The sequence below is a fragment of the Vombatus ursinus genome, unplaced genomic scaffold (genome assembly GCF_900497805.2).
Source record: "Vombatus ursinus unplaced genomic scaffold, bare-nosed wombat genome assembly UNPS02014799.1, whole genome shotgun sequence".
NCBI lineage: Eukaryota > Metazoa > Chordata > Mammalia > Diprotodontia > Vombatidae > Vombatus > Vombatus ursinus.
Window position 1 is genome coordinate 26,150,743 of NW_020954577.1, and position 17,841 is coordinate 26,168,583.

At 38.6% G+C, this 17,841-nt stretch overlaps 1 protein-coding gene across 1 annotated transcript; it reads left to right on the top strand.

Moving 5' to 3' along the window:
* The first annotated feature begins 13,071 nt into the window (after window positions 1-13,071).
* LOC114050674 (C-C chemokine receptor type 5-like) lies at window positions 13,072-16,564 on the top strand. Its single transcript, XM_027872535.1, has 2 exons — window positions 13,072-13,151; window positions 15,425-16,564. The coding sequence occupies exon 2, from the start codon at window positions 15,436-15,438 to the stop codon at window positions 16,483-16,485; it is 1,050 nt and encodes a 349-aa protein (XP_027728336.1). The 5' UTR covers window positions 13,072-13,151; window positions 15,425-15,435; the 3' UTR covers window positions 16,486-16,564.
* The last annotated feature ends 1,277 nt before the right edge of the window (window positions 16,565-17,841 follow it).

The window sequence follows — 17,841 nt, forward strand, 5'->3', positions numbered from 1 at the left end:
TTAGACTACATTCCTGAGGACAAGTTTTACCTCAGGCCTTTGATACAAGCCAACTGTAAATAAATATTTGCAAATTGCAAATATTTTATATAGGTAAACTTCATTAAGTAAGTATTTATTAAGCACCTATTATGTGCCAGGAATTATGCTAGGTATTGGAGATACAATACAAAAAAGAAACAAACTTTGCCCACAAGGAGTCTATTCAAGCAGAAGAAACAAGATAAAATACAAAGAAAATAAATGAGTATAAACTGGGGAGGATAGAATCCTCTCAGAATCAGGAAATCAGGAATCAGGAAATCCTTTTGTATAGAGGTTGAACAGAGTTTTGAAGGAAGCAAGAGATCATAAGAGGCAGAGGTGAAGTAGGAGTATATCCTAGCCATGGAGGACAGCAAGACACAGAAATAGGAAATGAAATATTGTGTGTAAAGAACAACAAAACAGACCAATTTCATTGGATTATTGATTAGGGGAAGAGGCATAATGCATAATAAAGTAGGAAAGGTATGTTGGGACCAAGTTGTGAAGGGCTGTAAAAACTAATCAAAGGTGTTTATATTTCTATAGTGGTAGCAATATGGAATCACTGGAGTTTACTAAATAGGGAGTAAGACATTCTCTTTAGGAAAAGCACTTTGACAGTGGTGTGGAGTATGGACGGGAGAGGGAAGAGATTGAAGGGAGGGAGACTAATTAGGAGGCTATTATAAAAATCCAGGTGAGAGGTGGTGAAGTCCTGAACTAAGGGTATGGCCATTTGAGTGAAGAGAAGGAAACAAATGGGAGAGATGTTGTGGAGCTAAAAATGGCATGATTTATCAACTTACTGGATATATGGGACGGGGATGGAGGAGGACTCAAAGAAAATGCTGAGGTTACAATCCTGGATGACTGGAAGGATGATGGTACCCCCAACAGTAATAGGGAAGTTTGAAAGGAAGGTATGTTTTCAGAGGAAGAAAATTAGTTCTGTTTTGACATGTTGAGTTTGAGTTCCCTATAGGATTATCTAGTTTGAAATATTCAATAGGGGGGATGAAGCCAACATGACTGAGAAAAAGCAGAGACTCATCTGAGTTCTCCCAAATTCCCCTCCAAACAACTTTAAATAATGCTTCAAAACAAATTCTGAATTGGCAGAATCCACAAAAGACAAGGCGAAACAATTTCCCAGCCCAAGACAACTTGGCAGGAAGGTCTATCACACTGGGGTGAGAGTGAACACAGACTACACCCCACTAAACCCAGCAGCAGGCTTTGGGGATGACTGAATCAGCAGTGGCAGCAGCAGCTTCGAGACCTCTCAGCCTACAGATGGTAAAAGGGTCAGACAACTAATCAGAAGGAGATTACAGGGGTCTCTTTGCTAGTACTGGAAGCAGGACTCTGTTGCATTGCCCATATGTGGATCCAGGTTATGGTCTGGGTCCCAGTCTCAGAGTGAGGAGGAACACTAGCACTCCAGAACTTGGGGCCCCAGGGTAGCAAGGATGCTAGTCACAGGTCCAGGGTGGGAAAAAGTGCTTGCGGTCACTCACAGACCAGAACACAGGCCAGGAGAATAGTAAACACCCCTCTCCTTAGATCATACTACCTTGCAAGAACTAAAAATCATAAACCCCCACAGTTAGCTCTGAAAACAGCTGCACAAAAATCCTGAAGCTTGGGATAGTGGTGCCTCCACTGCAAGAACAGAGTCAAACTTTAACATAAAGTTAAGTCAAGAAATAAGCTGGGAAAATGAGTAAACAACAAAAATGATCTGACCATAGAAAGTTACTAGGGTCACAGGGAAGATCAAAATACAAACTCAGAAGAAGACAACAAAGTCAAATCTATTGCATCCAAAGCCTCAAAGAAAAATGTAAATTGATCTTAAACCCAAAAAAAATTCCTGAAAGAGCTCAAAAAGGATAGAAAAATCAAATAAGAAAGGTAGAGGAAAAATTGAGAAAAGAAATGAGAGTGATGCAAGAAAATCACAAAAAAATAGTCAAGAGTTTGGTAAAGGAGACATAAAAATACTGAAGAAAATAACACCTTAAAAAACAGAATAGGCCAAATGGTAAAAGAGGCATAAAAATTCACTGAAGAGAAAAACTCCTTAAAAGAGTAGAATTGGCCAAATGGAAAGGGAGGTACAAAAGCTCCCTGAAGAAAATAATTCCTTAAAAATTAGAATTGGGCAAGTGAAAGCTAATTACTCCATGAGACATTGAGAAAGAATAAAACAAAATCAAAACAATGAAAAAATGGAAGAAAATGTGAAATATTTCATTGGAAAAACAACTGGCCAGGAAAATAGATTCAGCAGAGATAATTTCAGAATTTGGGGACTTCATGAAAGTCATAATGAAAAAAAAAAAAGCCTAGACATCATCTTTCAAGAAATTATCAAGGAAAACTGTTTTGGTATACTAGAACCACAGGGTAAAATAGAAATTGAAAGAATCCATTGATTACCTCCTGAAAGAGATCCCAAAATGAAAACTTCCAGGTATATTATAGCCAAATTCCAGAGCTTACAGTTAAGGAGAAAATATTGCTAACAGCCAGAAAGAAACAATTCAAATATTGTGAAGCCCCAGTCAGAATAACATGAGATTTAGTGTCTTCTACATTAAAGGACTGGAGGGGTTGGAATGTGATATTTCAGAGGGCAAAGGAGTTAGGATTACAACCAAGAATCACTTGTCCAGGCAAACTGAGTAAATCCTTCAGGGGAAAAAATGGATATGCAATGAAATAGAGGACTTTCAAGTACTCCTGTTGAAAAGACTAACGATGAATAGAAAAGTTGACTTTCAAATACAAGACTCAAGAGAAGCATAAAAAAGGTAAACAGGAAAGAGCTATCATAAGGAATTCAATGAAGTTAAACTGTTTACAATCCTACATGGTAAGATGATACTTGTAATTCCTAAGAACTTTAATTAGGACTTTTAGAAGGAGTATACAAAGCAGAGGGCATGGGTATGAGTTGAATGTGATAGGATGATTATCTAAAAAAATTAAATTAAGGGCTGAGAAAAAGAAATGTACTGGGAGAAGGAGAAAGGGGGAGGTAGAATGAGGGTAAATTATCTCACATAACAGAGGCACAAAAGAGCTTTTACAGTAGCTGGAAAGATGGGGGAGGTGACGAGCAATGCATGAACTTTACTCTGATCAGAATTGGCTCAAAGAGAGAATAACATACATACTCAGGTGGGTATAGAAATATATCTTACCCAACAGGAAAGTAAGAAGGGAAAAGGATAAGAGAAAGAGGGGGCTGATACAAGAGGGGGAAGACGGGGGGAGGCAGAGGTCAGAAGCAAAAAACTTTTGAGGATGGGTAGACTGAAAGGAGAGAGAGTAGGATAAACGGGGAAAATAGAATGGAAGGAAATACACAGAAATAATAACTGTGAAAAAAAATTACATTAAGTTTCTCTGATAAAAGTCTCATTTCTCAAATATATGGAGAACTGAGTCAAATTATAAAAATAAGAGCCATTCTCCAATGGATAAATGGTCATAGGATATGAACAGGCAGTTTTCAGACAAAGTAATCAAATCCTTCTATAGTCATATTGAAAATGTTCTAAATGATTATTGATTAAAGAAATGCAAATTAAAACAATTCTGAGGTACCACCCCACACCTAACAGATTAGCTAACATGTTGTTTCTTTGAGGTTTCCATCTTGAGAGAACTGAGTATTTCTCTCATATAAACAGCCAATTATTAAAATTAAAGAGATCCCTGTCCTATTACTTTGTCCAATCTCTAAATGACAGGGCTGATGGAAGATAGGATTAATATTCTCCTCATTCTGGGTATTGCTACTCCAAACAACTAGATCAGATTTCTAATCTAAGGTGAAATTCCCTTCTGCTCAGGCTTGGGTGGGGGATATAGATCTTTGTCTATATTGCCCAAGGCTTGGAGTAGTCTAGGTATAGGGACAGTCTCTCTGTCCAAAAGTGGCATGATATATCACTCTCAGCCCCTCAGTGGAATGAGCTCACTTCTCTTTGGAAAGTCCACCTCTCATTAATTGTTAACCAATCAGAGTTGATTGCCACCCTCAGGAGCATAAAAGCCATGAGCCTCCTGCCATAAGGGTTTTTGGCATTTGAGAGTGCCATTGACCTGTTATTAAAAATGCTGGCCAGGTCAGCTAGGTGGCACAGTGGATACAGCACCGGTCCTGGAGTCAGGAGGACCTGAGTTCAAATTCAGTCTTAACATTCACTAGCTGTGTGACTCTGGGTAAGTCGCTTAACCCCAATTGCCTTGCCAAAAAAAAAAAAAATACTGGCATTATCAATAAAATGACTAATTACCGAGAAATTATGTCTTTCAAACTTTTTAAACATCATAATCTTTTTTTTTTAAGGCAATTGGGGTTAAGGGACTTGCCCAGGGTCACACAGCTAGTAAGTATCAAGTGTTTGGTCTGAAGTCACATTTGAACTCAGGTCCTCCTGACTTCAGGGCCGGTGCTCTATCTACTATGCCACCTAGCTGCCCCTAAACATCATAATCTTGCAACAGGCACATGGAGAACAGTGACTAGAAACTGATGGCAAATCCCATAAAAAGGGATCAAAAAGGAAACAAAGGGCCTTGAAGAAGGGAGAAGCAGGAAAGAATTATACTTTGATGATGGGTGCCATAGACAACATCCAAGTGGTGGGAGGATCAGGGTAGAATGGAGTAAGTAACCATCAAACCATATTCAAAAAGCTAATCTCAGCCCAAACTAAGGCTGGAGAAGGGATCACTCAGCTGATTAAAAAAAAAATCAAGAATCGCATATGTGATTTCTGACAAAATGAAAAATGATACAAACAACAGTCACCATAACTACACAATTATCAAAAATTTATATGTCACATAACATCTCTAATGCTGATGATTCTCAGACTTACTTATCCAGCCCTAAACTCTCTCCTGACTACTAGTCTCACATCTCCAAATGCCTATTAAACATATCAAACTGGATATCCCATAGACATCTTAAATGCAACACACGCAAAATTGAACTCTCCCTCTCTCCCCTGACACTGACGTCATCTTAGGACAAGAGCACATCGCCTCACGTCTGGACTACTGAAATAGTTTCCTAGTTGGTCAAGTCTCTCCCCATTGCAGTCCATTTTCCTCTCAGTTGTCAAATTCATCTTACTAAAGCATAGGTCTGCCATGTCACACACATCCCTTCCCCTTCATTCAACCTCTGGCCCCTTCATACCTTTCCAGTTTTCTTATACTCACTTCCCTTCTCATATCTTGTAATTCAGTGACAGAAGTCTCCGTGCCCTTCCCCAAACAAAATACTACATCTCCTGATTCTGGGCATTTTCATTTGCTGTCCCCCATGCCTGAAATTCTCTTGCTTCTCACATTGGTTTTCTGGCTTCCGTGCCTTCCTTCAAGTCCCAAATCCTACCTTCTGCGGGAAGTCTTTTCCAGTCTCACTTACTGCTAGTGCATTCTTTCTATTGATTATCTCCAATTTACCCTGTATGCATTTTATTTGTACATAGTTGTTTGCATGTTGTCTCCCCTGTTAGATGTGAGCTCCTTGAGGACAAGAGATTGATGGGTTTGTTTTTTTTACCTTTCTTTGTATCCCCAGTAATTAGCACAGCACCTGGCACATAAATGGTGCTTAATAAATGCTATATGACTAATTATAGCTACAAAGCAAAAAAGAGAAACTAAGGGAAAAAGCACTGGGCAAGAAGAGGTTAAAATGCCTCTATTAAAATGATATGATGGTTTGTTTAAAAAAATCAACAAAAAAACTAATCAAAAAGCTTTAACAAAGTAAGGGGAATAAAAAGTAAAGCATTATTTCCATATTATTTTTACAAGGAAAAAGGACAGAAAGAGAAATGCTATTTAAAATCACAACAAAATGTATCAAATATTTAAGAGTTAACTGACCAAAACATAAGCAGATGGCCATCCTACCCAAGTTAATCAACAAATTTAACTCTATACCAATAAAAATACTAATGGAATACGTTATGAAATTAGACAAAATAATAGCAAAATTCATATGTAGAAAATTATAGGTCAAGAAATCAACATAAATAATGAAAAAAGTAAGAGAAAGGAGAATGACATTTTCTGGTCCAAAATAATTCTATAAATCAATGCTTATCAAAATTACTTTGTATCTTGTTTTTTAAAAAAGATCAATTGAATAAGTTAGATAAACAAGAAATAGAACCAAATGTATATGGTAGTCTAATGTTTGCTAAACCCAGGAACACAGATTACTGGGAAAGACATTTATTATTCAACAAAAACTTCTGGAGAACTGGAGCATAGTTTGGCAGGAAATGTAATTATACTAATATCTAGCATGATATACAGCAATAAATTCCCAAGAGGTCCATGATCTAAGTTTAATATGTCACAAGGAAGAGGAAAGGGAAGTTGGATGACAGGACGGGAGGAGGGCAGAGAAGAATGTTTCTGTGATTGGGTCAGAAACTCCTGATGAGGAAACTCCCCCTACTGGTACAAATTGGAAACTCTTCTGCAACTTAGAAGGTTGCCTGGGTGTAGGTAGGTATTCCCAGGTTCCATGACTTAACCAGTCATATGACAGACAGTATATAAACAGACATTATGTATCAAAGGCGGGACTTGAACCCAGATCCTGCTCTATAATATAGAGGAAATAATACACCAAGAGGATATGATATCTTGGATGTAGGAACTCTCTCATTCCATACAAATTACAACCTACAACTTAGTAGATGAGCCTTTGAAAGTTATAGTAGACTTGTCCATAATCACACAGCTAGTAAGTGTCAGAATGAAAATTTGAACCCAGGTATTCCTGACTCCAAGTCCAGCAATCTATCTACTATAGCACCTGGCCTCTCTAAAGGAATTAGTGAAAAACAAAATAGATCTATTTTCAATTATCTAAAAATTGAAGAAGTCTTTGCACATTTAGAGGTAATACATCTATCATAAGAGGAAAGAAATAGACAAGGAAACCTCCTTGCATGAAATTCCTCTGATGTCCAAAATCTACAGGGGGTTGGTATACTGTTTTTTTTTTAAAGAATGAATCATTCTCTAATGAGCAGTGAAAGTATCTGAACAAACAATTCTAAAGAGAAATAGTACAAACTATTATGAACTACTTTTAAAAGTGTTCAAAATCCCAGACTTCAAACTTTATTACAAAGCAGTCATCAAAATCATCTAATATTGGCTGAAAAATAGAAGGGAAGATCACTGAAAGAGACTAGACAAGGGAGAATCAGAAACAATGAAAAAAAACCAAATTACTTAGTTATAAATTCCTACTTGATTAAAAGAAATTGCTGGAAAAATTGAAAAGCAATATGATAGATATCAAGCTTAGATTAACACTTTATACCATATTCTACAACACCTTCTAAAAAGATAAGTGGCCTTAATACTAAAGAGTACACACCCAGGGGTGTGCTGGAGCCAGACCATACCTCTCACAAGAGCGGATTATTAAATTTTCGGTGTCAGTATTTATAGCTTATCAATCGGCAAATGCTACAAATCAGAGCTTGATTTATTGCTTTGTTGATTTTCTAGATGTAACAAAGTGACAGAGAAAATGTTAATAACGCAGATCAAACTTAAAAGTGTATCATGTGCACGTTGTTTTTTCTAGAAGCGTGGTTGCAAAACATATATCAACCTATACCTGATTATACCATAAGAAGATCAGAAGAGAAACAGATGATACACCTCTCACAGGTAAGGATAAGGTGTGTGTGTGTGTGTGTGTGTGTGTGTGTATTCATTTGTTATTTTAACAAAGGATAGAGGCAATTACAAAAAATAAAATAACTGATTACATGAAACTGAAAAGCTTCTGCGTAAAGGAAATTAACACATCAAATATAAGAGAAGAAGCAGGTGAATGGGAATAAAAATTTAGTATCAGACTTCTCAGATAAAGGTTTACATATCCAAGACATAAAAACAATTAACAGATGTATAAGATGAAAAGTCATACCTCAATAGATACATGGTCAAAGAATATGAATAGTACTCAAAAGAAAAATTGCAAACTGTGACAACCATATGAAAGAATGTTCCAGATCCCTAATTACAAGAGAAATGCATATCAAACAACTTTAAGGTTTCACCGCTTACCCTATAAATCGGCAAAGATGACAAAAGATGGGAATCATCAATATTAGGGGGCTTGTGGGAAGATAGGTACTTTGGTGCATTGTTTGTAGAGCTGTGAATCAGTACTACCATTTTGAAAAGCACCATCAAAGAATTAGAAACAAAGCAGATGCCCATCAATTTGAGAATGGCAAAATATATTGTAATATGTGAATGTAATGGAATATTACTGTGCTGTAAGAAATTATAAATATGATGCTTTGCACAGTGCCTGGCACATACTAGGCACTTAATAAATGTTTATTGACTGACTGATGAATACAGTAAAACATGAAAAGATCTATATGAATTGATGAAGAGTAAAACAGAACCAAGAAAATAACATATCCAATGACTACAATATTTCAAATGGAAAGACAACCACAAAAATCAAAAGTGGATATTACAAAATTACAAAGAATAAGCACTTCTCAAAAAAAGAAATATGAGATGACATCTCCCCATCCCTTTGCAATATGCCATATTTGTGATACTTTCAGACTTTTTCAATGTATTGATTAATTTTGCTGATTTTTTTTCTCATTTTTTCTTTTTTGTAGCAGTGGTTTTTAAAAACGTTATTTGTTATATAAGATGACTCTTGAGGAAAGAAAGAGAAAGGATATTGGGGAAATTTTTGGTGAGAAAAAAAGGAAATCAATAAAAGCGTATTTAAACAAACTTTTAACTGTTCAAAATCACTAATGCTAAGAGAAGTAAAAATTAAAATAATAAAATAGCTTAGGGGAACCACCTTTCACCCATCAAGCTGGCAAACAGTAAAAGATGGCAAAATTCAGTGTTGGCAAGTATTGTGGGAAACAGGAACACCAGCTCCCTGTTTGTAGATCTCTGAAGTAATTCAATCATTTGGGAAAATAGTGTGGAATTATGTAATAAAGGAGTAACGTCATCATCACAATACAGCAGCTAAAAAAAAAACAAACAAAAAAAGCTAACATGACCCAAGGCTGCATTAAAAGATGCAGAGCTTCCAGAAATAAGGAGGCAATCATTCCACTGTGGCCTGCCCTAATCTCATCCCATTTGGGGCACTGTTTTCAGTTCTGGGCACCAGAGTTTAAGACGGACATTGATCAGTTGGACGGGTTCCAGGGTAAGCCAACCATGCTGGTGAAGGATCTTGACCTCATGCCACACGAGGACTGGCTGAAGAAAACAGGAACATTTAAGACAGAAGAGATAACTTGGGGGAGACACATATCTTAGCTGCTGTCTTCAAGTATTTGAAACAATGCCATGTGCAGGAAGGATTAGGCTTCACATGACACTCTTGATTCTGGGCATTTTCCCTGGTTGTCCCCCATGCCTGGAATGTTCTCCCCCTTCATCTCTGCCTTCTGGCTTCCCTGGCTTCTTTCAAGTCCCAGATAAAATTCCACCTTCTACAGGAAGACCTTTCTGCTGATTCACCTTAATTCTAAATCCTCCTCTCTGTTGATTATTTCCAGTTTATCTCATACATAGCTTGTCTGTATATAATTGTTTTCATTTTGATTCTCACATTAGATTGTAAACTCCTTGAGAACAGGGTCTGGTTTTTTGTTTTTTGGGTTTTTTTGTGGGGTTTTTTTTTTTTTGCCTTTCTTCTATCCCCAATGCTTACTTAGTACAGTACTTGGCACATTGTTGGAGCTTAACAAATGTTTATTGACTGAATGAAGAAGGTGGAACTAAGTTCAATGGGTAGAAGCCATTGAGGCAGATTTCACATGGACCTAAGTATAATAGATGGTTGGTGAGTATGTACAACAGCTCAGTTGATACAATCCCCATGTGGAAGAGGCTATGGAGTCTGCTTCTTGAGATGCATGATGACATGTAATGGAGGGACCTTAGCCCCCAATCTGGAGTCTTTTCTGATATTCTGTAACTCATTCCCATCTGCTAGCCATATGATGAAGAGATGGACTGTTGATTGGCTGTGTAACCAAAATGGGGCTACATTCAAAGGGCACTAACTAGACAGTGTGAGGAGGTCCTCATGCTGGCCTGGCTATGTTCAAGTGAAGAGGCAAGGACCATGTGGCCAATAAGCACACAACCCTGCTTGCTTTTCTTTCTTTTGTGTCTATATTTTCCTGCTTTTAGGCTAAAGGGACTGGAGATGGCTATTACTTTGTAAGCTTTGAAGGTCAGGAGAGTAAACCACTAGAAGTTGAGGAGCTAAAGTCTATACTGGGATTTTCCCAAAGCCAGACAGACAGAAGTAAAGTATTAAGCAACCTACTTTGACTCAATCTGAGTCCCAGTTGAGATACGGTATACTCATTCAGTGGCTATCCCACATTTGGAAGTGAACTTGGGGATCAAATTCAATGTAAAAACTGAATTAAGACTGGGACACCTCTCCCCAGAGACAGAGGAGGCATAGAAGATTGTGACCTCAGAGATTGGGAGGAAATGCTTGTAACTTCTGTTTTGGCTATATCTTAGCAATAAACATCCTTTTATAAAAGCTAATTGGCACAAATTGGTAAAAATAGAACTGGACACTAGTCACTGGTGATTAACAGTGAGAAAAACACATTAGAATGGGCGTGTGAGCTGACAGCATTAGGAAAAGATACCCCTAATCCCTCAGGGGTACCCCTAGATGTAGCAAACCTCACCCTAGAAGAGTAAGTTCATTGCTTCACCACTTAAGGTAGGGAAAGACTTCTTAATAATTACAGCCAATGAGAAATAAAATAGGCTACAAGAAGAAATGGGAAGAGAAGGAATGGGTTGCTCCAATCCTAAGCTAGAGGTACACTTGTAACAGGCATTCTTGGTCTGGTACAGATTGGACTAGATGAACACTGGGATCCCTTCTCATTTTGAGATTCTCGCTGCTGGTACCAATGCTAAGCTAGTTCAGATCTGATGTTCCTAACCTGCTGTGACCTCTGAAAGCAGGTAACTGAGAATTTTATGTAACATAAGAGTGGAGTGTCTTAATAAAGTGCAGGGACCTTGTGGTAGCTCTTTTGGCTAGTCAGAGGCCTTTTTTTAGGGGGGGTTCATATCTGGATTATTGTGGAAACACAGAATTTCAAAGTTAGAGAAGACCTTAAATCTCATTCATCTCCCATCTCCAGGCCTTTGCACTCCTGTGCCTGGAATGGATTTCTTTCTCACCTCCCTAGCTCAGCTCAAGTGCTACCTCTTACTGGAAGCCTCTTCTGATCATGCCAGGTGCTAGTGCTCTCTCCCCAGAAGTCATTTGTTATCTGTTTTGTATTTACTCATATGTTCACATTTTGTCTTCCCCATAGATTATAAACTCCCTGAGGGCAGGAACTTTTTCTTTCTCTGCCTTTTTTCACCATTGTATCCCCAGTGCCTAACAGATTGCCTGTCACAAAGTAGGTGTTTAATAAATGACTGTTGTTGCTGCTGTTATGGTCTAACCTCTTCATTTTACAGACAAGAAAATTAAAATCTACTGTGATTCATTAATTTCCCAGTGTCAAACAGATAATTGGTGGCACAACCAGACCTAAAACCCATACTCCCATCATGTCAATTCTGTCTTTTTTCTTCTGTAATCATGAAAGTCATGGAATTTCAAAACTGGAATGGAACACAGATATTATCTAATGCAAGGGTAGGGAACCTGCAGCCTCGAGGCCACATGTGGCCTTCCAGATCCTTGGGTGCAGTCATTTGACTGAGTTCAGGTTTTACAGAACAAATCTTTTTATTAAGGGGATTTATTTAATGAAGTTTGGATTTAGTCAAAGGGCCGCACCTGAGGACCCAGAGGGCCACAAGTGACCTTGAGGCCACAGATTATACATCCCTCATCTAGTCCAACAAATACCTGAAGAATTCCCTCTACAAACCATCAACCTTGGGTCATCTAGTTTCGCTTGAAGACCTCCAGCAATGAGGAACTCCCTACCTCACTCACAATTGCACCATGCTATATTCGCAGCTGTGTTTCAGGTAGTTTCGGGCTCATTCAGATACCCAGATTAGAATTTTCCAAGCTTTCCTGTTTTTGTCAATAACACTAAGAGCTGGCATTCATATCGCACTTTAAGGTTCGTGAAAACACTTCAGTCTTTTTTCATTTGATCCTCACAACAATCTTGTGATACAGTCCCTATCTTGTATTATTGATAATAAATTGATAATATTAATTCAACTATTATTATCCCCATTTTACAGATAAAGAAAATTATTTCTCAAAAACATCAGTCACCAGTTCCATTTGCCCTCTGCTCCTCCATGATGCCTCTCTAGAAGGCAGTGAAGTCTTTTAAAGTGAAACCTCCTTATATCTTTTCCTGCTATTCTTGCTCACAAATGAGGCTCTGAAATTCCTGGGAAAATTTCACTGTAACAAGATCATGCGTGTACATGCAACCCAAATCAACCATAGTCACAAAGCAGTTAAAGTCTCACTCCAGACACTGATATCACACAACCAATGGAAAAGTAAAATATATACAGTCAAACAATGAATCAATCAATCACTTGGACTATACAATTGCAAAACAAACAAGCCCCCCCCCCCCCACGCACACACACACAAACTACAAAACAAAAAACCCAACTGAGCTGGGGACCAAGTTGCCTGAATCAACTGTTTATTCTGCCACCTTGTGGAAGACAAAGTTTAAGAAAGTCGGGTCCACAGAGACACTTGACTTCCCTTGTGTTTGTAAGAATGAATCTATAGCCATCAGTGTTTGGGCAAAAGAATGAGATACTTGGGAAGCTGAGTAACTGGGTGTTTCACAAGATGGATCATATGTCCTGATCCACTGGATGCTCTATTTATAAAAAGGAGAACTTTTTTTTTGCCATCTATCTAGACCCCCCCCCAAAAAAAATAATAACACCTCCCTCTCAGGCAGGAAACAGCATTTCCTACTTAGGAGTATGCTGTCTCTACATAATTTATTTTCACAGTTCACTTGGCCAGAAGAAGAGAAGTTCCCCTCACAAGAACTCTACGGGTAAGTCACCTTTCAGCTCTTCTACTTATTAATTACCAATGCTGCTCAGACAAACCAAGTGAAAATCAGAGGGAATAATATAGAATAACTCATGGGGGGCGCAGGGAATGTGCTTCACAATATTCCAAGAAGCTGGCAAGATTATCTTTTTAAAAGAAAAATAAGAATCATCAAGATAGGGATAATAGAGAATTTGGGAACCATTCCAGCCTGTGATCACATTAGAGTCTGAGGAAAATTGTGATGAACGATAAGTGCTATAGTACTCTGTGCTAACTGGGAAAAATAAAATCAGTCAGATGACAAATTTCAAATTTAATCTCTAGTCAGAGAGAAGAGACTTTGCTGAAATCTTGTTAAGAGATTCTCTTGTGAGGAGAATTTAAACGGACTTTCCCAGTCCCTGAAGATGTCTCAGTAAATGGGTCCTGTTTCTCCAAAGGAAAGGAAACCATAACATAGTCAAAACTGACAGCCAGTTACCCACAAGCTTCAGTCTTATTGATAGCTCCTCTGTCAAATGTAGGGTAAGGTCAACTGCAAATGGGAAGTGGTGTGTTCTACCAGAAAGAGCAATGGCTCTGGAACCAGGGGACCTGGGTTCAAATCCTGCTTTGGATACTTACTCCTGAGTTGGCTTTGGGCAAGCCATTTAGCCCTGCTAGCCCTCAGTTTCCTCACCTGTAGGATGAAAAGGTTGAACAAAGTAGCCTCTAGGGTCCCTTCCAGCCCCATCTATGACCCTAGGAAACTATGTCAATAGAAAAAGCAATGGCTCTTACAAGATCTGGATTCAAATCCCACCTCAGTCACTTACTACTTGTGTCACCTTGGACAAGTCATTTAATTTTTCTGACACTCAGTCTCCTTACCTGTAAAATGAAGGGTTTGGATGAGACGACCCTGATATTCTCTCCAGCTCCAGAATCTCCTATCATCCAAATCCTACCTCTAACACTGGACAACCTTGGGAAAATCATTGAATCTCCATGGGCCTAGCTTCTTCCTCTTCTGGTGGAAGAGGAAGTTGAACTCCATGGCAGATCTGAAGTAAGTCCTCTAATTCCATGATTCATAATTCTGTGAAGAGCCACACCTCATTCGGCATGGCTCACATTCCTTCCAGTATCCTTGTCTGGTTAAAGATAAAGGTCTATACTCCTCGGTAGGGATTGGCGAGAAAGGATATGCTACTCCCTGGATTGTGTGTAGGCTGAGGTCAGGCTTCTGGTTAAAGAGGATGTGAAATATCTATTAGGAACCTAAGAAGTGTGCTGACTGTGTCTGACCTGCAGTATACTTTCCACTTCACCATTATATGCATGAGGGACAATCCCTAAATACGGTTGAACAAAGGGGAAAAGAATAAGAGACCATTAAAATGGGTAAATTTGGGAGAACTTTAGTCATTCCGTTGAAGAAAAGGGTTGGGAATGTGGGTGCCATGTCCTAGATTACCTAAACTGACTGTATTTATTAAGAAAACTCACTGAAAGTCTACGCATCTCTCCCCTTCATTTAAACTGTGAGACCCTAAGCCAATCCAATTTGGGACCCCAGTCTTCCTAGTTAGAACATGCTACTGAAATGAATGTTCTCCTAAGATTCAGGGAAGTGGGGGTGGGGGTGGGGGTGGGGCAGAGTGTCTCTCTCAACCTGAAACTGTTCAAGTTTCACTCCCAATCACTGTGGAAACCCAGTATATTTCTACTGGTGGAATACGATTCTCATCCCTCTTCCCAACAGAGCAGAATTCTTCTTTGCTTTGTGAAAATGATAGGCAAACCTTCACCAAATCATGAAATGTCAGAAACTGGAAAAGAGTCTAGGAGTCAATTAGTCCAATTACTTCATTTTGCAGATCAGAAAACTGAGACTTAGAAAAGTGAAACAACTTAGCCATGACCTTCATGGCTACCAAGTGGTGGGATATGAGTCCGTGGGTCTATTCCCTGTAAATACTCAATGTTACCACTCATTTATTCACTCGTTCATTCAGCATATAGTTATTAAGCACATAACAATGTGGAGCTGGGCATATAAAAAGAGTCCCTTCCCTCAAGGACCTGACATTCCATTTGAGGGAAGCAATATATACAGAGCTAAGTAAATACCTACATGTAAAACATAACACAAAGAAAAATTTATGTATGGATATGTGTCTGTGTATATAACTTAGCTGTAATTTGCGTATTTAGGCTAGTTTGTATTTAAGGGGACACATGAAGTAAACTCTAAGCTTTTAGAAGGAACATCTCTTCTTTTATTCATAGGACAAAGCAAAATGGACAGTGAGACAACCACGCCATTCTACTATCTAGATTTTGAAGAACCCTGCCAGAAACCTGATGTGAAGCTCATAGCATCACAGCTCCTCCCCCCGCTCTACTCCCTGGTGTTCATTTTTGGCTTTGTGGGCAATGCTCTAGTTTTTCTGGTCTTGATAAGATGTAAAAAGCTGAAAAGCATGACTGACATCTATCTGCTCAATCTGGCCATCTCTGATTTACTTTTCATTGTCACCCTCCCATTTTGGGCTCACTACGCTGCAGACCAGTGGATCTTTGGAGATGGCCTATGTAAGGCGCTGACGGGATTCTATCACATGGGTTTCTTTGGAGGAGTCTTCTTCATCATCCTCCTGACTATCGATCGGTACCTGGCCATTGTCCATGCTGTGTTTGCTATGAAAGCTAGGACTGTCACCTTTGGCATTTTGACGAGTGTCATCACCTGGGTGGTGGCTGGGTTTGCCTCTCTCCCAGCAATCATCTTCACCAAATCTCAGAAGGAAGGCATGCAACACACCTGCAGTCCTCATTTCCCATTAGATCAATTTTCTACCTGGAAGAACTTCCAAGCTTTAAAGATGAACATTTTGGGGTTAGTGTTACCCCTCTTTGTTATGGTCATCTGCTACTCGGGAATCATAAAAACATTACTGAGGTGTCGGAATGAGAAGAAACATAAGGCAGTGAGGTTAATCTTTGTGATTATGATCATTTACTTTCTCTTCTGGGCCCCCTATAACATTGTGCTTTTCTTGAGCACATTCCAAGCTTTCTTTGGTCTGAACAACTGTGATAGCTCCAAGAGGTTGGACCGAGCCATGCAAATAACAGAGACACTTGGAATGACTCACTGCTGTATCAATCCAGTGATTTATGCCTTTGTTGGGGAAAAGTTTAGAAGATATCTCTCTGCTTTCTTCCGCAAATACATTGTCCGGCGTTTCTGCAAACATTGCCCCATTTTCCATGGGGAGACATTTGACCGAGTAAGCTCAACATATACCCGGTCTACTGGGGAGCAGGACATTTCTACGGGTCTGTAAAGTGAATTTATTACTGTGTGTATGTGGTTTTTTTTAAGTTAATGGAATAATTGTATAAAGGTATTAAAATAAGTCCTCATGGTCAGATTCTTTTAAAAACAGTTTATAGCCATGCTGATTGAAATGACCCATTCACTCATTTCTACAATCTTTTATTAAGCAGACACTGTATGCTTCGTACTAGACATTTTCAAATCTATAAAATCAAATTCCCAACAAAGCTCAATGAAATTTGTTGGTGGAATGTAATCTCTGAGTTTTGTGTTGTGTCACCTAAAAATCAAATTGTCAGAAATATTGACTATCTCTTCTGCCCTTAACAGCATGAAGGATATAAAGAATTATGAAATATAGTCCCTACCTTCAAGGGTTTTACTATCTAGTTGAGGAAACATGACATAAACAGTCAAGAAACAACATAAATAAATAACTTCTGTATCATTATATATAAGAGAAAGAATAAGGCAGGCAGAACATAATTGATTGCCCAAAGAAGGATCTAGACTGGAGGTTCTGGATTATTTTTTACATCATTGATCTCTTTGGCTGTATCTATTGAAGCTCAAAGACCCCTTCTCATAATAGCTTTTAAATGCATAGAATAAAGTGCATGGTATTACAAAAGAAATCAATTATACAAAAATAATGTTATCAAAATATTTAAAAATAAGTTCATGGATTCCTAAAATCTATCCATGGACCCCTTGGGGATTGACAGAACCTAGGTTAAGAACCCTAATCCAGGCCTTGAAAACTACAGAAGACTAAGATTTGAGAGCTAATTGGAGGGATTTAGGGAAGGGTTCACAGAGAACGGATTCAAGCTTTGCCTTGAAAGAGAATTGGAGAGGTGGAAAGACAGGTATTTTAAAAAAGAAAAAGTATCTGAACAAAAAGTGTAAAGGCATGAAAGAGATGTGTTGGAGAGTAGCAAGGGCAGTTGGCTGAACAGCAAACATAAGATTCTATTAAGTTATCACCCTCCTCTAAACACCCATCGGTTCTGATCTCACCTGTATTGCTCCTGTGTTTCCATTATGCTACCTCCGTGCAACTTGATTCTCTCATACCTTTTCTTGCTCCCCTAAAACCACTGTTCACTTAACCATTTCTTTTGCTTTCCATCTATACTAACCTCCTAGCTCAACCAAAACTGCTCTGTGGTAGAGGCAGGCCACAAAGATCATAGGAATGAATACTAAAACATTCCAAAGAGGTATACTTCAGTATAGACAGAAGAAAAAAAGCTCAAAGAAGAGTCAAGAAAAAAAGATAGGCGTGAACTTCAGAGCACGTGAGTCCAGAGCTGGAAAGGATCCTAGAAATCAATCCCACATTACCCAAGAGGGAAAAACT